This window comes from Cucurbita maxima, unplaced genomic scaffold (genome assembly GCF_002738345.1).
Source record: "Cucurbita maxima cultivar Rimu unplaced genomic scaffold, Cmax_1.0 Cma_Scf00011, whole genome shotgun sequence".
Taxonomy (NCBI): domain Eukaryota; kingdom Viridiplantae; phylum Streptophyta; class Magnoliopsida; order Cucurbitales; family Cucurbitaceae; genus Cucurbita; species Cucurbita maxima.
This window is the reverse complement of record NW_019272027.1, coordinates 3491959-3511758: the sequence shown is the minus strand read 5'-3', so window position 1 is coordinate 3511758 and position 19800 is coordinate 3491959. Positions and strand designations below refer to the sequence as shown.

The window sequence follows — 19800 nt, the reverse complement described above, 5'->3', positions numbered from 1 at the left end:
TAAAATAGTTAAAAAAAAAAAAAAAAAAAGCGGTAGAAATGCTTAAAAATCCAAATGAAATGAAAGGGCAAAAAAAATTCATAAAAATCACAAACTAAAATGTATAGGCTTATATTTTTCTAGTTAAAAAACATTTGTTTACGAACATGAAAACTTGTAATTCTATCCATTAAACTCCTAAATGTGATAAATGAATCAATTTAGACTCTCAATCTGGAATGATTCTCAATCTAAAAATCATTCCAATGAAAGATACAATCATTAAAGTAAAGCAAATAATTGAATGTATCATTAAAGTAATGCAAATAATTGATACATTAATGTAAGGTTAAGTATATAAATGGATCTAAGTCTTAAATAAATATGAAAATTTAATATTTTTAAACACCATTTAGAATGATTGATTATATGTTTAATATATAGTATTGATTATATGTAATGACTCACGATTACATTTCATAATCATATCGATCTGATAAAAAAATTGGACTTGATATTAAACGAGAGGAGCCAAGAAGTATACGCTTAAAGCAGCAATTAACAACTTGGAGTGAAATTTAAAGTGCAGTCAAATGTTTCCCAACTAAAACTATCTCTTAAATCAAACGAAACTATTGGTCTTAGAACGATGAGGACTCTCGAGGGCGATCATTGAGATAAACAAACAAACTAAACAAAGAAGGGCGTGGGAGTTTGAACGACCATCAAATCATTGACCGCTTCAAGCCTGATGAGTAAGGGATTTCAACAAGTTAAGAGAGGGGAAGATAAGAAGCAAATATCCATTGCACGCCCCAAAAGAAATGGTCAAGAAATTAGAAGCTAATGCAAAGAGACTCAGAACCCAGAAAAACAATTGTTTTTTAGATCTAATACAAGAAGTAGTTACCTTGCTAGCAATGTTATTGGAAAGCCAGTCTAGACCTTCGTAGAGCCCCTCTCCAGATGTCGCGCATGTGCTCTGAATGTACCTGGAACCAAGCACAATGTAGAATGAATATTCAACTTTGATTAACAAATATTGACCATTTCACTTTTCCAACTTCGGGATAATAAAATGTAATAGCCCAAAGCCACTGCTAGCAGATATTGTTCGCTTTGACCCATTATGTATCACTATCAACCTCACGAGTTTGAAATGCGTCTGTTAGAGAGAGGTTTCCACACCCTTATAAGGAATGCTTCGATCCTCTCTCGAACTGATGTGGGATCTCACAATCCACTCTCCTTGGGGGCCCAGTGTCCCCGCTGACACACTGCCCGGTGCTTGGCTCTGATAACATTTATAAGAGTCCAAGGTCACTGCTAGCAGATATTGTCTGTTTTGACCCATTACATATCATCGTCAACCTTATGATTTTAAAACGCCTGTTAGCGAGAAGTTCCTATACCTTTATATAGGATGCTTCATCCTACTCTCCAACCGATGTGGGATCTCAAGTTGACTTAGGAAGATGTATCAATAAACGTGAATTTAGACCATCTTCAATTATACTTTCAGGTTTTAACAAGAGAAATACTGTTCACCAGATCTAATCGATGGGATGTCCCCACACAAGACGAAACCAAATAATTTACCAGTGGCGCTGACGAAGAGAGTGAAGACCAAGCTTGTCAGTTATTTCTGCAGCATTCATGGCATTAGGAAGATCTTGCTTGTTTGCAAATACAAGCAAAACAGCATCTCTAAGCTCATCCTGCAATCATTAGAATGTAAAATACCACTATCAGACAAGACTCATAAATGGAAGAAAAGGGCTTAAAAACTCTATGAGCTACTATGCTGCTATGCCGTTACTAAAAAACTCTATCCACTCCACCATGAGAGATAAAGTTAGCAATTAAAAAGTGGAGCCAATCTATTGATGAATAAAGCTATAATAAGAACGAAATACAAACAGCAATAGATCATCACAGTATTAACGTACAGAGTGGAAAGATGTAAACAGGTACTAATATACCTCATTCAACATTCTGTGCAACTCATCTCTTGCCTCGACAACTCGGTCCCTATCGTTGCTATCCACAACAAAAATAAGGCCCTGTGTATTCTGGAAATAGTGCCTCCAAAGTGGACGGATCTTTTTGAAAAGAAAAACCATAGTCAAACCTTAAGAATCATAACAATTCTGAACAACTTTTTTTCTTCTAATGAGCATATGAAGTACAAACAAAGGTCTAAAATGACGCATAATTACTTAGAGTGGAGCATTCATTTATCTTTACATATAATTCTTGTAAATAGATAAGATTTTGAACACTTCAGTTCATGTATCTAATAATTTTTTGTCAAATTTGACATGATTTTATTATGCTTATTGTACATGTGCCCATCAAGTGACAAACTCATATTCAATTTGTTCAGCTAGTAAATGATACATATTTATCATGCTTAACAAGTATCTATAACATGTCCAACAAATGTTGGAGTATCAGAAGCAAGTTGGTCATGGACACACAACTCAAACTAAAGGTTTCAAACTTCACACGCACTAGATTACCAAAAGTAAATTTTTTTTAAAAAGACTGCAAGTTGACGATTAAATCGACCACTTTATGTACATTACAGAATATAAAAACAGGGAATGCTAATTTCAAAATAAATTAACTATTTCTCTTTAGTTTATTAAAAAGAAGAACACAGCTTGCCTCACACATACAGGGGAAGGGAAGAGAGAGAGAGAGAGAGAGAGAGAGATGCACACCTTGTCTTGACCACCAACATCCCAGACGGTAAAGCTGATGTTCTTGTACTCTACAGTCTCCACATTAAATCCTGAAGAAAAAAATCGATAGATATATTGGTAAAATTTACGCAATGGTTTTGTGAGGATCCTTATGCAATAGTTCGAATGCTTTGAAGAAAGACGTCACTTGAACTATTTGAACTACAACATCATTTGAAATATCCCCCTTTTTCCATTACAGAGATCCAATTTATGTTAAGCCCCAATGAAAGAATTCCAAGAAGAAATGTCCCTATCAACTACTGCAACAATGCACAAAGATGCTCACGCTCTCTCCCTGGCACTCAGGGATCTGAACTATGGCAGTTAGAAAGTTTGAGGTTTTTCCAATGACGTTTACTCCTTCAGGTGTTGAGAGAGGAATTGAACAGAAGTTCTTCTCAGTTGGCTTTATGAGTAAAAATGGATACCTTTCAAATTTCTACCAGCTTCAGCTCGCCTTGGGTCATGGATTGGATACAAGACACATTTTTTATTGGCAGTTCAATCTTGGAAGTACCAAGACTTTCAGGACTAATAGAATGAAAAACAGATGTTTGGGATAGAGACACTATCAAACTCGGGGCTCGTCTTCAAAGATCGTTGAGGAGATCAGCAGCAAGAGAAAGAATAATCTTACATCTCTCGCAAGGACTGATCAAAAAGGTCAAAATATTATCTGCTGGCAAGCTACAAAAGGATGATGCGTAGCGATGGGGGTACTTCAAACAAATAATCAGACCTTAACAGCTCCTCGTTAAAGAGAGAAATTAAAGAATGTGCTCTGTTCTCTAAGCGAGGTTGTTTAACATTGTGCAGTGCTTTTTATCTAACTTTGCCACTTAAATCCCCTCTCTGATAAAAATTCTCAATAACATAAGGATCTCCAATATCATGGTATGATATTGTCTACTTTGAGCATAAGATCTCATGGTTTGCTTTGGGCTTCCCCAAAAGGCCTCATACCAATGGAGATTTATTCCTTACTTATAAACTCATGATCGTCCTCTAAATTAGCCAATGTGGGACTCCCTCCCAACAATCCTCACATCGAACAAAGTACACCATAGAGTCTCCCCTTAATCGAGGCTCGACTCATTTCTCAGGAGCCCTCAAACAAAGTACACCTTTTGTTCGACACATTAGTCACTTTTGACGACACCTTCGAGACTAACAACTTCTTTGTTCGACACTTGAAGATTGTTAAGGGCACGACTCTGGTAACATGTTAGTAATCACGCTCCACAATGGTATGATATTGTCCACTTTGAGCATAAGCTCTCATGGATTTTCTTTGGGCTTCCCCAAAGGGCCCATATCAATGGAGATGTATTCCTTACTTATAAATCCATTATCATCCTCTAAATTAGCAGATGTGGGACTCCCTCCCAACAATCCTCAACATGCCAAGGACTTAGAGAAGAAATTCAAAAAAGTTGTAACCAATTCTGGGTTTCATCAATAGAGACTCACCAATAGTGGGGATGGTGGTAACAATTTCTCCGAGCTTTAGCTTGTACAGGATCGTGGTCTTACCAGCAGCATCAAGACCCACCATCAAAATGCGCATCTCTTTCTTAGAAAAGAGTCTGCCGAAGAGCTTCGTGAAGGTCAACCCCATTTCTAGTTCCCTCTAAGAGCAACAATCAAAGAACTGGCAAGCGATAACATTCAAAATTAGAAAATCAAACATCTCAAAAACAAATTCAGCATGCATTGAAACAGATTTAAAAGATCTTCCACTACAAAATCCTAATGATCATCATAAACAGAAAACAGCGACCTAAATAGCACACGACTACAAACAAACATCATAAACATTCATTTTACCACAATACTTTGACCCTCCTGATGACATTCAAATCAAACAATGAGAAATTCAAACTAATCCAGGGTAATTTCCATTATAGCAGACATAAAATTCAAACAAAAAGAATTAGCAATACATATCCAAACAACGAGGAAGATCAAAAAGAATTAGCAATAGAAGTGTACCCAGCAAATGAATAAAACGAAACCGTAAAGATTTAAGATCGATTGATATCTACCATGGAGGCCATACAGAATTGAACTTGAAAGTCGAAGATTGAAGAAAAATGGAGCCAAAGTAGATTACCTCTCGAATTCGGGGCCTTCAGGAGACAGATCTGAAGGGAAAAGGGGCAACAAGATCGTACCGCGATTCTTTTTCCGTTTCTTATATTGGCTTCAGAATTATTTATTTATTTATTAAAATTTATTGGTTAAATTATATGTTTGGCTAAATTACAAATTACAACTTGGTTATATATATATATATATATATATATATATATATATATATATATATATATATATATATACACAGTGTTAAATTACAGATTTAATTTTTATAATATTAAAAAAAAAAAAACTTTAGTGTCTTATCTACTATTTAATTTTTATAATATTTAATTCAATATTTTTAGCTCGATAATTATAGGGAGGAAGATCAAATTATTATCGTTTATAATAGTAGTTAGTGTCTTTATCTACTAAGCTATGCTTAAATTGATATCGTTACCTAAAATTTTTAAAAATAGACACTTTTAGTCTCTCGAGTTTGAATCCCGAGCATTCCAAGCAAAACCGTTAAGAAATTGAGAAAGAAAGTGCAAGAAAAAATCCTAATTTTGTATTGAATAATTTTAACGTAGTCAAATATAAACAATAAATATTCGAATATAAACAATAGTATCGAAATAAATACACTAGAGAAGTACTACAAATTTCACTTAAAAAATCGAAAATAACATAAGAAATATAATTAAAATTCGTACTACGAAACTAACCTTAATTGTAATGGCCCAAGTCCTCCGCTCCAGGGCCTCTGCTAAGGGAAGGTTTCCACAACCTTATAAAAGGTATTTTGTCCTCCCCAACCAATGTTCGGTATTTTGTTTCTCATCACTAACTAATGTGTGACATCACAATTCACCCTCTATTGGGCCAAATGTCTTCGCTAGCACTCTTTTCTATTTCCAATCAATGTGGGACCCTGCCAAATCCATCCCCTATTGGGGCCAGCGTCCGCACATCGCCTCGTCACCATCTCCTTCAGCTCAGATCCACCGCTAGCAGATATTGTATTCTTTAGGCTTTCCCTGCCTCGTGTTTACCCCCTTTGACCCAGATCCACTGCTAACAAATATTGTACTATTTTGGCTTTCATTGTCGTGTGTCTGCCCCTTCGGCCCAGATCCACTACTAGTAGATATTGTCATTTTTAAGCTTTCCCTTTCGAGCTTCCTCTCAAAGGTTTCCACATCCTTATAAAAGGGTATTTTGTTCTCCTCCCCAACCAACGTGAGACATCACATTGTCCATTCTTCAAATTTGCATTATTGCCCTTCTATTATCTCGTTCTTCCATTTTTGTCTCACTAATTTCTAGACTTTGCAATTCAACCCCAGATTATTTCTCATTGTTTCGCTAATCTTCAGCAAAATTACATTATTGCACCATGGCTTTCTCACATCCGCAATAGCTTGTGAGATCGTTATTCAATTGACGTCCCTTGGCTCAGGTCTGCTCCTCACCGGTCCATTGTCGGCGGCCATTCCGTCAATTCCAGGCAGCCATGGCTTACACTGCTCGATTGCACGTTTCTCTCCCACACGCTCTTCTTCCAACTTTATCCCGCCGGTCGGCTCTTCCCGCCGTTCTCCGCCGGCTGAGCCGTTTTTCCTCAACAGGCCGGTTATTATCCAATTCGAGTAAGTTCAGACCTCCGACGACTCTAGTTTACGCGCAGGCCAAGCGAGGCTTCTCGACAAAAGAAGACGACGTAGCTTCGTGTAAGCTGAAACCTCGAATATCGCTCGCAACTTGTTTGTGATATCTCTTTTCTTCAACTTTTCGCATAGGTTTGTGTAGTTTAGCTAATACGATTGTGGTTTTTTAGCTGCTGATCTTGAGTTTGAGGCGCCGCTCCAAATTGTGGAATATCCGGACCCAATACTCAGAGCAAAGAATAAGCGTATTGATTCATTTGATGATAATCTGAAGAAATTAGTGCAGGAAATGTTTGATGTAATGTACAAGTAAGTTTCTGGATTGGTTATTTCCATCCATAAGAACAACATTCACATGTGAGCTCAGAAATTAGCACAGGCTGAGACATGTAAACTCTGAACACTAATTAGGGAGCAAATAGTAGGTTTGAACATAGAAACACCAAAACGTTAGTATAACTCAATTGATCGAGATACTGTAACTTGACCAAAAGATCAGTAGTTCAAATCCCCACCTCCAATATTGTTGATGGAAACTCCGGGTAGGACGGCTAAAGTCGGTACTAGACTGAAGCATCTTTATGGTTTAATAAGTTGTATATGTTCATGGTCAGGTGATCAATGATAGTTCAAGTTCCTCTTACCATGCATCAATGATGATAACTCAATTGGTTGAGATAATGTAACTTGACTAAAAGGTTAGTAGTTCAAATCCCCACCTCAGATATTGTTGACGAAAACTTTGGGTAGGATGGCTGAAGTCGGTACTAGACCGAAGCAACTAAGTAGTCTAGGACATATTAAATCTTTATAGTTAAATAAGTTGAATCTGTTCATGGTCAGGTGATCAATGATAGTTCAAGTTCTTTACTATGCATTAATGATGAGTTCTGAGTTAGGGCCATCATAAACTTGGTATTTACAGGAAAGTGAACAAAACTTGTTGGCTTCATTGTCTACAGAACTGATGGCATTGGGCTCTCAGCTCCTCAAGTGGGAGTCAATGTTCAACTGATGGTATTCAATCCAGTCGGTGAACGCGGTGAAGGGGAGGAAATTGTTCTTGTGAACCCAAAAGTTTACAGATATTCCAAGAAAACTATACTCTTTAATGAAGGTTGCCTATCATTCCCCAGGATATATGCTGATGTACAGGTGCTGTTGAATACTGGTTCTTGTCTCATGCCTACTTTCTAGTTTAGTGTTCATTAAGGATGGTGTTGCATGCCTTTTCTGAACTTATATGATGTTTTCTTGGCTAATTTCAATTCCAATTGGCTTAGTATTTAGTATATTTTCAGCTAAAAGATAAATTTGTTCGGGTGTCTCGTGTTGATAGTTTGTTACCTTGGCTTAAATTCTGAACTTTCAATTGCATCTAATAGATCTTTGACCTTATACATTTTTAAGAATTCACTTACCAGTAAAACACAAAATTGAAAGGTTAGAATTTTATTATACACAAAATTCGATTTTGTAGTAGATATATTTGAAAATTTTAAAAGTTTTTCAAATAGGCGAGGGGCTTATTTAAAAATGAACGTTTAAGGACCTAAGATACAAAATTAAAAGTTTAGGTATCTTTAGGAACATATTAGACTAACTCTCATACTTGCTTTCAAGGACACAATTTCTAGTTAACAAATTAGCTTCTTATTCTTTGAGTTGTGTTTGTGACGGGCTAGCTCATTCTCATGTAATTGTAGAGACCAGAGTCGGTTAAGATCGATGCACGAGACATCAGTGGTACGAGGTTCATGGTCAACTTGTCAGGGCTTCCTGCAAGAGTGTTCCAGCATGAGTTTGATCATTTGCAGGTTTTTTTTTTAATTAGTTTAAGCTTAAGTTATTATACATGATACGATATTCCCTTTTACCGATGACTATTCAACTCATTTCAGAAGCTTAAGCTGATGAATTGTTATAAATTTAATTCTATCGTTACTTTAACATTTACCATGTGTAATCTAACCGTGTCACACACATTCTTCCTCACGGTCTCTGTTTTCGGCAACGTTACTCAATGAAATTCTAGCAGTGCATGATTAAGTTGGTCGGGATCCCGTGTTATAATATCTACCAGCATTGGCTTAGCTCACATTTTCTCTAAGAGTACTGTTAAATTTGCAGGGAGTTTTGTTCTTTGACAGAATGACAGATGAAGTACTCGATACCATTCGCCCTCAGCTACAAGTGAGTGACCTCCTACACATTGTTTCATCTTATTTCTGATCCAAAGAAAACCCTTTTTACTATAGGGAGCGACGTATTCTTATTCATGATTAATATCGTTCTGAAAGCACCACAATGGGTCGGTTCAATGGTCCATAGAGGGTCTAGAAGGAATGAATTCAAGTCATGATCGTCACCTACTAAATGTTTAACATCCTGACTAGTTGAACTGCACGCAAACTAGCCCGAAATATATGTTCTTAATCGGTCTTCTGGAAAGAAAATTAACATTTATCAGTATGAACAAACTTCTTAAGAAGTGAATATTAGCACGAGAACTCCTACTAGATTGCGGATAGGGTCTGATTCTCTTGTGTAAAAGATAATTTGAGGTATACGTCGATTTGTTAGAAAGATATATGGTGTATGCTCTCGTACTGAGAGGTTTATTTTCTTTCGAACTGATTACTTCATAACTTTGAAAATGAATTGAGGTGAAGTTGTTAGTTTACTTTTTTGATGCAGGCCCTAGAAAAGAAGTACGAAGATAGAACTGGATTACCAAGCCCGGAAAGAATAGAGAACCTCAGAACAAGGAAGAAGGTGGCTGCTGGTTTTGGAAAATCATGATCATAGAGGTTTGATGATTATACTTTATGAATATGAATGCTACTAACTCCAATGATAGGAAGAAATTTATGCTTCAGTTAGTTAAGCTTTTGTAAGAATTAAGTCTCATGGAGTTGTTTAGCTCTAGATTGCATTTATTTAGTCTATATTTATGAAATTGTGACATTTCGCATTGCAAATCTAATTTAGGATGTATTTATAGATCACAAACCAATAAAGATATGGACCTAAATATTTTCAAACTTTAGAATTTAATAAATCCCAAGGCAAACACTCCCCAAAAGGTAATGGATTATCTAAGAGTGCAAACCGAAATTAAAAAAAAAAAAATTGATGAAATAAACTCGAACCGATCCCTTGGAGGAAATATTCTTTAGTTAGAAATAGTTCAAGTCCATTGTTAGCAGATGTTGTCCGCTTTAGCTTATTACGTATCGTCGTCAGTCTCATAGTTTGAAATGCAAGAGGTTTTGATACCCTTACGAGGAATGTTTCATTCTCCACTCCAACCTATGTAGGATCTCACAGTATGACTTGAGGGGTTCTCCGATCCAACCTATGTAGGATCTCACAATATGACTTGGGAGCCCTTGTTACATATAGTTGTCGTGAGAAGTTTCTACACCCTTATAATAAATGTTTCATTCTCCTCTCCAACCGATAGGATCTCACAATATAACCTGCTCAGTATTTGGATCTGATACCATTTGCAACAATCCAAGCCCACCACTAGTATTGTTCACTTTTGTCCCTTCTATATCAACTTCATAGTTTAAAAACGTCTATTAGAAAAAGGTTTCTACCCCTAATGCTTCATTCTTCTCTCCTTTTCTTTAACCAATATGATCTCACAATTAAGTGTTCTTGTATTATTAAAATTTTGTAAGTTAAGTTTACAGATTCAATTATCTCCAATTAAGAATGCAATCCTTCAATGTCTAGCAAAAAAGTGGTACTTTAATCACTGAGTTAATAAATATACTTTCAAGTGTAAGAAGCATATGATCAAATAAAAATACTAAAATTGATAATAATAATAATGAAATTGGTATTAAATGAAAAGAATGAATTTTGAAAAGCCTAGTGTCTAGCTTAAAGCATCTCGAGTACATGCATAAAGCAGAACTTTCTTTCCCTATTTATATCCATAATCACTGAATAAATAAATAAATAATTAAATAAATAAATGAAACTATCCTTTCCAGAATGGGAGAACTCTGAACATAGTCCTGAGCAACCAAATCATTTGTCGTCTCAGGCCTGAATAAAAAGGGAGAGTGAACGACTCAATAACAAAGTTTAAGAATTCTATTTTATGATCAAAGTGAAATTGAAGGAAAATGACTAAAATAGTTTATGTGCAAAATTTGAAATTAAAATGGAAGTTTTGAAATAGAATGGGTTTAATAGTTACAAGTGATGCACACAAATTCAACATGTAGGTGACGATGACAAGTATTTGAAGCTATGTGTTGAGTGAATCAATATTTCTGTGAACTGACCATGAAAAATTAAAGACAAAAGACTTAGCATTATGCAATTCTTTTGTGAATTATAAAGTAAAACTACAAATTCAATTCACGAAGATCTTTGAATTTTAGAAAGTGCCTAATAAGATACTAAAACTTTCAATTGTGTGTCTAGTAAATCCATAAATTTTAAAAAAGAAGTTTTAAACTTTCAATTTTATATCTAAAAAGTTCATGAACTTTTAACATGTCTCGAACTTATTTTTCATGTCTAAGAAGACTAAAAATTTCCAATTTTGTGTCTTATAGATCTATAAATTTTAAAAAGGTCGAATGAATCAAGGACTAATTCAACATAAGTGAAAATTTAAGAACATATTAGACTCTAAGGACCCGGTAAAAGTTCGGAACCAAACATGTGATTTAACCTAAAATAGAATAATGTTAAAAAAAGAATGGATGGAATTTTGGAACAAAGCACAGTAATTCAGAACTCAGAGGCCTAAATGAATGGATATTCAATTAAGATTGGGATCAAATGTAAGGTGCATTTACCTTGCTAACGATGTTGTTGGAAAGCCAGTCCAAACCTTCGTATAGGCCCTCTCCAGATGTGGCGCAGGTGCTCTGGATGTACCTGGAAGGGAAGGGAACACCGTGTAAAATGAGTTCCTTTATATCACTTTATCATCTCACCCAGCAACTTCAAAAGAAACAACAAAATATTCTGTCAACTTTCTTCTGTACCCTGACAGAGCTCGAGCTTGAAACTCACTCTTCCTACTTCATGAGTCTAGTAAACAGTCCAATTCATTAACATACGAAACATACGAAAGAGTACATGTAACGGTCCACAACCCCATTGCTAGCAGATATTGTCCTCTTTAGACTTTTCCTTTCGGACTTGTCTTCAAGATTTTTAAAATGTGTCTGATATGGAGAAGTTTCCACGCTCTTGTAAAGGGTGTTCCGTTTTCCTTCCCAACCGATGTGGGATGTCATAACCAATGTGGATGTCAATAGTAGAATTAGATCATGATTCAAGAATTGCTTCCACTCAGGGTTTGTTTGAGTTTGACATACCTATTAGTTTAAACACTTCCCAAAAAAAAAAAAAAAAAAAAAAAAATTGTTCTTAACATTCTTTTCATTCAAGTGGTTTAATTTACCAGTGGCGCTGGCGAAGGGAGTGAAGACCGAGTTTGTCAGTTATTTCTGCAGCATTCATGGCATTAGGAAGATCTTGCTTGTTAGCAAATACAAGCAAAACAGCATCTCTAAGCTCATCCTGCAACCAGATTCAGCATTTTATGTGATACCCACTAAATGTCACAATTCAGCAATACTAATATATATGCCGAACAAAAAGATCAGCAATACAAGAGATCTATATCAATCCTACTTTTAAATGACAGAAAACTGGAAGAAAGAAATAAGGAAAAACGCAAACACATATGGAAGAAGATCAAAACCAAACAACAAATTAGATCGCCAAATTTAGCAAAAACTTCTTTCTTTTCTTACTATATAGCGTGATTTCGTTCTTGAAACTGAACAAGATTTGGCAAACGAATACAAACAAAGGCTTCGGCAACTGAACTAACCGTCTTGAAGCAAACTCTAGAAAAATCCTGTTTCTTAGTCACAAATATAGCTTCTAAAAGTTGTCTCTCACAAAACTAAATCCCATAACAGCAATTATGACAAATAAAGGAATTTAGTAAGGACTAAAGAAATAAAGTAAATTTTGGATACATTATGAACAAAAGCACGCTATACATCAGTACACAGAAATAGTCCATCGAAGTAAGGGAAATTGCCAATTAAGTTGATATAGAAAATAAAGTATAAGAGCATTCGGGAGCAGAGTGGTAAGGTAAAACAGGTACAAACTTACTTCATTCAACATCCTGTGCAACTCATCTCTTGCCTCTACGACTCGGTCCCTATCATTGCTATCCACAACAAAAATAAGGCCCTGTGTATTCTGAAAGTAATGCCTCCAAAGTGGACGGATCTTTCAAAAAGAAACCCCATCAATCAAACATTAATTAGAAATAATAGTACAAAAAAATTTCTTGGGAATTTTTTAATTAAAAAAATATGTGAACATACATATCCATGCACAATCCTCGTTCTAGAAAATGTCAGTATTTTAGTCTTTATAATGCAAAAATATATTATATGATTGAATTAAGATAATAAGAACATGCATGCAATATGCCAAGTTAGAGCCTATACTTCGTCACTGCTTTAGAATTTATTGTGGTTTTTATAATACATTGTTTCATATATCAAGCATAACAAATCAAATGCATTGTATTGAAAGCTGGCATTTTCTCCTTTAAATCTAACTCCAAATAGCAATTTACTTAGGGATGCCCTTTATCTGCAGGAACTGCCCTCTCCCCATTTCGTTTAATATAAATATATTTTCAACCCATTAATTAGTTAATTTTGAGACTCTAATTAAAATATTTAAATTAAAAACTATGTTGTAGATTTTTTTTTTTTAATTTTAAAGACTACGTTGAAATATTAAAATTAGAATTTTCGAAAATTGTGTTGGTAGAACATTATATATACGTTTGTTTATAAAATATATTGATTTATTAGGATTTTTTAACCATTTTTTTTAATAAAGATTATATTGAAAAATGAAAACTTCAAAATAAATATTTTATTAAACAAGCTGGATCTAATTCCCTCAACTTTTCACAAGAATCTCCGTCCCAATCCCCACAAAAAATAAATGGAGAATTTTGTAGGAATGGAGAATGAAATAGGTGGTGGGGATGGAGACGGGAAAGACTTTCCTGTCCCCGCCCCATGAAGATCTCTAAATTTACTAATGCATCAACCTCTTCATGCATACCAGGAGGATAAAACAATTAAAGAAGTAAAATTCTAGGTTGATACTAAATCCGAAATAAATGGACTAGTGTCTTAAACATGGTGAAAAGCAGAAAGTGTCTTGTTTTTACCACACACATACAGAAATAAGGAGATGCATACCTTGTCCTGACCACCAACGTCCCAAACAGTAAAGCTGATGTTCTTGTATTCCACAGTCTCCACATTAAATCCTGTAGAAAAGTATCGAGTCTTACATCTATGACTTCCATAAGATGGATTTAATCAAATTATTAAAATTGTACATAGCTTGATTCTACAGCTGAGTTCTCAATTTCCAAAATTCCTCAAAAAATTCATTTTACAGGATAAGACTCACCGATGGTCGGGATGGTGGTCACAATTTCTCCGAGCTTTAGCTTGTACAAGATCGTGGTCTTACCAGCAGCATCAAGACCAACCATCAAAATGCGCATCTCTTTCTTAGAGAAAAGCTTACCGAACAGCTTCGTAAAGCTCAACCCCATTTCGGCTTCCTTCTATCACAACAACCACAGCACTGGCGAGCAAGAAAAAATAGAATCAGGAATCAAACATTTTCAATCATTTGAAATGAACCAAATAGATCTCCAACAACGAACATCAAATGAATTATCGTGAATCAAAACAACAGCCTGAAAAGAAGAAGCCAAAAGCAAAACCGCAATGAACCACCAAATAAACGTAAATTTCTACAACACTATGTCCCTGCTGACCCCCCTAATGACACTTAAACCACGCAATGAGGATTCAAACCAATCCAAGGTGATTTCCCATAGAACAGACATGGAATTGATTCGGCAACCAACAACACATATCGAAACAACAAGGTACGAAAATTCTTCACATATCATGAAAAATTAAACCACAAATCAATGAAACCAACAAGCATTCTAATATTACGACGACAATTAGCAATCAACCAGAATAATGGATAAATGAATCCGTTAGAACTTTAGATCAACAAAAGATCTTCCAGCGATTCTGCGGAACCGAATTTGAGAAATTGAAAATGAAAAGAGATGGATCTGAAAATTGATTACCTCTCAAATTCGCGAGAAATCTGAATGTGAAAATGGAAGCGAGAGAGAGAGAGAGAGAGCGTTTTCCGATTCCGAAGTTTTCTATTCCACTGGCTTCGGATTTATTTTATTTATTAATTAAATTTTGCGAGCGAAAATATGTTCAAACCGGGACGGAAGGGAACAGAGTGCCATATCAAAACGGCACCGTTTTGCCCGGCTTCATCCATATTTTTAATTTTTCTTTTCAAAATTTATAAATAAATATATATATATATTTATTTATTTATTTATTTACGAGGTCGACAATCTACCGGTCTCATTCCCGCCCATCGCTCTTCCCGCCATTTTCGCCGGCTTCGAAGTTTTTCCTTCAGCAAGTTCTAAGCTCTTCTCTGTCAAGCTAGATGACGTATCTTCTTCTGAACTCAATCCTTAAATTTCATACTGCAACTTGTGATACTGTTTTTTGTCTTCTTCTTTTGTAGACTATTGAATTAGGTCATATCCATTACATATGGTAGTGTAATTTTTAAGCTATTGATTTTGATATCTGAGGCTGCCATTGTGGAATATCCGGATCTATTGCTAAGAGCAAACATTGTGCGAATTGCTTCACTTGATGATGAATGATAATCTGAAGAATTCTGTGGACGAAAAGTTCGATTTCATGTATAAATTAGTTTTTTAATCAGTTGTTCGTGTCATTTATTTATTTATTTATTATTATCTGGTAATTAGGTGGTTTACGTGCTAATAATTTCACGAGGAAGGATGAAATTTTGTCTTTGCGATACTCAAATCTTAAAACTGTGTTGTTCAATGTGCTATGATTCGGGTGGTTTGTAGAAGTATAAATTCATCTTACTAAGCATGAATGATGTAGCAACAATATCATAATTAATGACTGCATATATCTATCTATAGCACCCGATTTTGTAGCATATGACATTTCTATTTCTAAGTAGTCTACCATGAAATTTTGTTTTCCTAACTCTCCATTAATGACTGCATATATCTATCTATAATGTAATTAATATTTAGCAGAAACCGTGAGCCTGTGCTTTCGATGGATTTCCAGACTGCAAGCAGTCGATGGGAGGGACAGTGGAGGTTTTCAGTTCACCGTATGCCTTCCAACAGAATGGTTCATTTGAGTGGCTGCTCCCCTCAAGCTGAATGGTGTCTAATGTCACACCAGTGCAGGGAAGACTGTCACTGCAGGCTAAATGGACCGGCCTTGAAGTGTATGTTCCCCTAATGTTTACATAGTTTACTCCTGAAATTGCTACTGCAGAAGATCCATTATGGCATCTACCCCCATCGCAGTAGTATTGGTCTATCTTTACTGGAGTCCCAACGTCTGAAACTTGAATGTTTGAGAACAGTATTCCCAGTACTGAGCCTGAACCACCCTGTAATGGGAAAGTTAAATGGCCTTCTGTGAGCTGTTGAATTAAAAAAGGGGGGTTTTGGCAAACAATACTGTTAAGAATCACGACTCTCCATAATGGTATGATTTTGCTTTGGGCTTGAGCATAGGTTTTCATGGTTTTTCTTTGGGCTTCTCCAAAGAGCCTCATACCAATGGAGATGTATTCTTTACATATAAACCCATGATCATTCCCTAAATTAGCCAATGTAGGACTCCCTACCAACCATTCTCAACAATCTCCTCTCGAACAAAGTACACTATAGAGCCTCCCTTGAGGCCTATAGAGCCCTCGAATAGTCTCCCCTTAATCGAGACTCGACTCATTCTTTGTAGTCCTCGAACAAAGTACACCATTTGTTCGACACCTTCAAGACTCACAACTTCTTTGTTCGACATTTGAATACTCTATTGACATGGCTAAGTTAAGGGCATGACTCTGATACCATGTTAGGAATCATGACTCTCCACAATGGTATGATATTATCCACTTTGAGCATAGTCTCTCATGGTTTTGCTTTGGGCTTCCTCAAAAAGCCTCATACCAATGAAAATGTATTCCTTACGTATAAATCCACGAGCATTTCCTAAATTAACCTATGTGGGACTCCCTCCCAACAATCCTCAACAAATACAACTGAAAAAAGTTTGTCTAAATAAAGATTGGGGTTTAGGGAGAAAGGTTTTATATACCTGCCATGTTTTTATTCTGACCCCATTCATTGTGTTCTGCAGTTTGACGTCACGGACGGTGACATTGGAAACACATGCTTTTGTTTGATCACGTCCTAGTCCTCCAATGCTAATTCCATGCCCTGGTCCACAGTTCACATCGTGTATGTATATGGACGAGCTTCCAGTTTGTATGGATATACAATCATCTCCTGTAGTTTGATTTTTATTCATGTAAGTTTCATGATGCTACTGATTTTTTAAATTTCATACTAGTTTTCATGCAAGTCAAAACAACAAGTCGATCTTCCTGTTGAGGATTGTTGGGAGAGGAGTCCCACATCGGCTAATTAAGAGGTTGATCATGGGTTTATAAGTAAGGAATACAACTTTATTCGTATGAAGCCTTTTGGGACAACCAAAAGTAAAGCCATGAGAGCTTATGCTCAAAGTGGACAATACCATTGTGGAGAGTTGTGGTTCCTAACACTTCCTTCAAGTTGGTGAACGAAATCAAGTACACCGTCATGTTTTAGGACCATATTCTACTTCAAAAAAAAAGTTCTCAGAACTGTTAAGCAAAAAAGAAATTGAAAACCACCTTTAAGTGACTGATTCTTGAAGATCACCTTTCTGACTTTTAACCAATTGGATTACCTTCTATTTATCTGCTTATGTAAAGTTGGGTTGTATTTTAAAGTCAAATTCTCATGCTAAATTAAGCCATCTTTGCAGTTAGTACTCAAAATTGGGAATTACCACAAGCTAGATTGCTGTTCGAAATGATCACATTCTGGGAATTCTGCAAGTGAATTCCGTCCGTGTTTGGGCTGTCACCAGGCGATGAAATGGTTAATGAAGAAACCTGAACTGATGTGCAACTATCAAATTTCAGGTGAGCCTGTTGGCTGTTTTGGATGGTTATTCCAGTGACTGTAACTCCATCACTTCCATAGAACCTAAGTGCCTGCACAAGAATATAAAAGTCACAAATAGAAATCTCTCTTTGATCCATTTGTTCTATTATTGTCAAGTTTAAGCCAAGGCTGTACTGTTGGTTTGGTTCTTGGAAGTCTTCCGCTACTGCTTTCCTTGTCCTGTTGCATGAGTTAATCTGTGATTAGGAAGCTGTTTGACTTAAAATATGAAATCCCTTCTATTCCGAGTAGATTTATGAAAATACCAAATTTTCGTCAGTAGGATCGTCTGTGGGTGAGTCGTCGCTCCACCAAACGGAGCCTTGTCCATCAATAGTACCTGTACCTTTCACTGTTATCCCTTTAAGTTTAGTGAATTCAATCCATTGCAAGAGACCTGAACCCCAAGCACTAGGGCTTGTAGGAGCAATGATTTTGCCATCCAACTGCATGTCATGTAGGAGATGTACTTTAAAATATGTCATCAAGATTTTTTCTGGAAAAGTTCTTCACAGAACAGTTTCCCATAAAGTTGATAGAATCCTTTTAAAACGTTATGCTCTGTGCACTTAAAAACACTTTTTGAAATCAACTTCCAAACTAGACTTCAGTGTATTGATATTGACCTGAAACACAATGTTTGGTTGGCAATTAGGACCAGAGAACGAAATCGGGCCAACGAGGAATTCATAACCTGAGGGAACCTCCACCATTGATCCCTCTGCATTGCAAGCTGATTCCCAAGCTGCCTGAAATGCCTGGTATGTATACATTGTCAAGTACTTCAGTTAATTTTCAATTCTGAAAAGTTTATATGCTTGAGGATTATTGGGAGTGAGTCCACGTTGGTTAATTTAGTGGAAGATCATGGATTTATAAGTAAAGGAATACATCTTCATTGGTATGAGGCCTTTGGGGGAAGCCCAAAGCAAAGCCATGAAAACTTATGCTCAAAGTGGACAATATCATACCACGGTGGAGAGTCGTGAATTCCTAACAATTTCAATGTAATGAAAATGATAGGCAAACCTAAATTCACCTTAGTGTCATCTTCCTCTCCATCGCCTTTAGCTCCAAAGTCCAACACATTAAAACTGCCAGAACCACCTTCACTTGCAAGTGAGGATCCCACAACATCCTCACTTTCCACATGAACATGGTGGTGGCGGTAGCCTCCAGTTTTTCTATGTGCCCCCCAACGCCGACCTTCTCTCCCATGGCAATTTTCCAAACTAAATGACCAAACAAAAATACAAATGAAAGCAATAGTTGCAAGACATTTTAAATTCTTCCCACACATCTTCATATCAAAATAGGTAGAGAAAGACAGATAGAGGGGGAGAGAGAGAGAGGATTCTTCAAGTATGATTGACAAACAAAGAAGATTATTGGCTTGTTTTTATATAGGTTGAAACTAGTTCTATCTTATATAAACTATTCACTCATGAGCCCCACAGTTCAAACGACAACTTGGGTTGTCATAAAACACCCTTTTCATCTTCTTCCACCTCTGGTTTACTGTATGTCTTTTATTTATATATATATATATATACACACACACACATACATTAGATGAAATGGGTGTTTTGTGGTAAGATCTGAACTTGGCAGCAGAGAAAATATATTATTAGGCACACCATTAGGACACTGATACACTACAAACCAATAGAGCCAAATCAATAAGAAGATTTCCTTTTGCACCATCTGATGAACTCTGTAAGTTAGAAATTCTTGATTGGCTGCATGTGAATGACAGTTTTTTTCTTCTTTGAGAGTAACTTATGCTATATAAAGACAATAAAAAAAGGTATTAAAGAATATTAGTAGCTTAAGTTTTGGGTTCCTATAATAATTCAATTTGGTTCTAGAGCTTGAGATTATGACTAATTAGGTTTTTAGTCATAGAATTGATTTGGTTTGTTACTGGAGGTTGAGATTATGAGTTCGAAAGCCATATTTTTTATATAGACCTTGCGAGTCAAAATTAACGTTCAAGTTGCATGTGAGGGAGAGCATTTAATCACTTTAAAGTCAAATTAGATCATGATTTTCTAAACTTTAATTTCTAGATCTACCCTTATCTACCATAGTACAAAAAAAAAAAAAAAAAAAAAAA

The 19800-nt window shown here is 35.9% G+C and overlaps 4 protein-coding genes and 1 long non-coding RNA gene across 7 annotated transcripts in view; 1 reads left to right on the top strand and 4 right to left on the bottom strand.

Moving 5' to 3' along the window:
- The window catches only part of LOC111486326, a 17746-nt gene extending 9048 nt beyond the window's left edge, over positions 1–8698 (bottom strand). The window contains exon 1 of the long non-coding RNA XR_002718845.1: positions 8688–8698. This is a non-coding gene — a long non-coding RNA (uncharacterized LOC111486326). The remainder of the gene's footprint in view (positions 1–8687) is intronic.
- Positions 474–4948, bottom strand: LOC111486324 (ADP-ribosylation factor 1-like). 2 transcript variants are annotated; one of them, XM_023133406.1, is made up of 7 exons: positions 4843–4948; positions 4200–4380; positions 2706–2776; positions 1962–2081; positions 1579–1697; positions 890–971; positions 474–727 (listed from the first exon to the last, which is right to left on the bottom strand). In XM_023133406.1, exons 2-7 carry the CDS (start codon positions 4345–4347, stop codon positions 722–724), a joined length of 546 nt encoding a protein of 181 aa, XP_022989174.1. In that variant the 5' UTR covers positions 4348–4380; positions 4843–4948; the 3' UTR covers positions 474–721. The 2 variants fall into 2 exon arrangements, with proteins under 2 accessions (XP_022989174.1, XP_022989175.1); XM_023133407.1 differs by lacking the exon at positions 4843–4948 and adding an exon at positions 4722–4826.
- LOC111486320 (peptide deformylase 1B, chloroplastic) lies at positions 6171–9355 on the top strand. Its single transcript, XM_023133399.1, has 6 exons — positions 6171–6541; positions 6649–6787; positions 7441–7633; positions 8185–8295; positions 8609–8671; positions 9176–9355. The coding sequence occupies exons 1-6, from the start codon at positions 6325–6327 to the stop codon at positions 9278–9280; spliced, it is 828 nt and encodes a 275-aa protein (XP_022989167.1). The 5' UTR covers positions 6171–6324; the 3' UTR covers positions 9281–9355.
- A 953-nt stretch (positions 9356–10308) lies between these two features.
- Positions 10309–14777, bottom strand: LOC111486323 (ADP-ribosylation factor-like). 2 transcript variants are annotated; one of them, XM_023133405.1, is made up of 7 exons: positions 14685–14777; positions 13982–14161; positions 13765–13835; positions 12647–12766; positions 11919–12037; positions 11305–11386; positions 10309–10540 (listed from the first exon to the last, which is right to left on the bottom strand). In XM_023133405.1, the coding sequence occupies exons 2-7, from the start codon at positions 14127–14129 to the stop codon at positions 10535–10537; spliced, it is 546 nt and encodes a 181-aa protein (XP_022989173.1). In that variant the 5' UTR covers positions 14130–14161; positions 14685–14777; the 3' UTR covers positions 10309–10534. The 2 variants fall into 2 exon arrangements, with proteins under 2 accessions (XP_022989173.1, XP_022989172.1); XM_023133404.1 differs by lacking the exon at positions 10309–10540 and having other exon boundaries at positions 11269–11386.
- A 646-nt stretch (positions 14778–15423) lies between these two features.
- Positions 15424–19262, bottom strand: LOC111486313 (polygalacturonase At1g48100). Its single transcript, XM_023133391.1, has 7 exons — positions 18724–19262; positions 18311–18442; positions 17951–18130; positions 17820–17864; positions 17527–17734; positions 16789–16979; positions 15424–16078 (listed from the first exon to the last, which is right to left on the bottom strand). Exons 1-7 carry the CDS (start codon positions 18988–18990, stop codon positions 15704–15706), a joined length of 1398 nt encoding a protein of 465 aa, XP_022989159.1. The 5' UTR covers positions 18991–19262; the 3' UTR covers positions 15424–15703.
- Between the last annotated feature and the right edge of the window lie 538 nt (positions 19263–19800).

Excerpts from the sequence above, each read along its gene's own strand:
- LOC111486313 (XM_023133391.1), bottom strand. The coding sequence starts at position 18,990 with ATGAAGATGTGTGGGAAGAATTTAAAATGTCTTGCAACTATTGCTTTC. Across the intron at positions 18,131-18,310 it reads AACCAAACATTGTGTTTCAG|TTGGATGGCAAAATCATTGC; the intron begins GTCAATATCAAT and ends CATGACATGCAG. Across the intron at positions 16,980-17,526 it reads GAACAGCAATCTAGCTTGTG|GAGATGATTGTATATCCATA; the intron begins GTAATTCCCAAT and ends ATCAAACTACAG.
- LOC111486323 (XM_023133404.1), bottom strand. The coding sequence starts at position 14,129 with ATGGGGTTGAGCTTTACGAAGCTGTTCGGTAAGCTTTTCTCTAAGAAA. Across the intron at positions 12,767-13,764 it reads ACGTTGGTGGTCAGGACAAG|ATCCGTCCACTTTGGAGGCA; the intron begins GTATGCATCTCC and ends TCTTTTTGAAAG. Across the intron at positions 12,038-12,646 it reads TGCACAGGATGTTGAATGAA|GATGAGCTTAGAGATGCTGT; the intron begins GTAAGTTTGTAC and ends ATCTGGTTGCAG.
- LOC111486324 (XM_023133406.1), bottom strand. The coding sequence starts at position 4,347 with ATGGGGTTGACCTTCACGAAGCTCTTCGGCAGACTCTTTTCTAAGAAA. Across the intron at positions 2,777-4,199 it reads TACCACCATCCCCACTATTG|GATTTAATGTGGAGACTGTA; the intron begins GTGAGTCTCTAT and ends TTTTTTCTTCAG. Across the intron at positions 1,698-1,961 it reads TGCACAGAATGTTGAATGAG|GATGAGCTTAGAGATGCTGT; the intron begins GTATATTAGTAC and ends TAATGATTGCAG.
- LOC111486320 (XM_023133399.1), top strand. The coding sequence starts at position 6,325 with ATGGCTTACACTGCTCGATTGCACGTTTCTCTCCCACACGCTCTTCTT. Across the intron at positions 6,542-6,648 it reads AGAAGACGACGTAGCTTCGT|CTGCTGATCTTGAGTTTGAG; the intron begins GTAAGCTGAAAC and ends GTGGTTTTTTAG. Across the intron at positions 7,634-8,184 it reads GGATATATGCTGATGTACAG|AGACCAGAGTCGGTTAAGAT; the intron begins GTGCTGTTGAAT and ends ATGTAATTGTAG.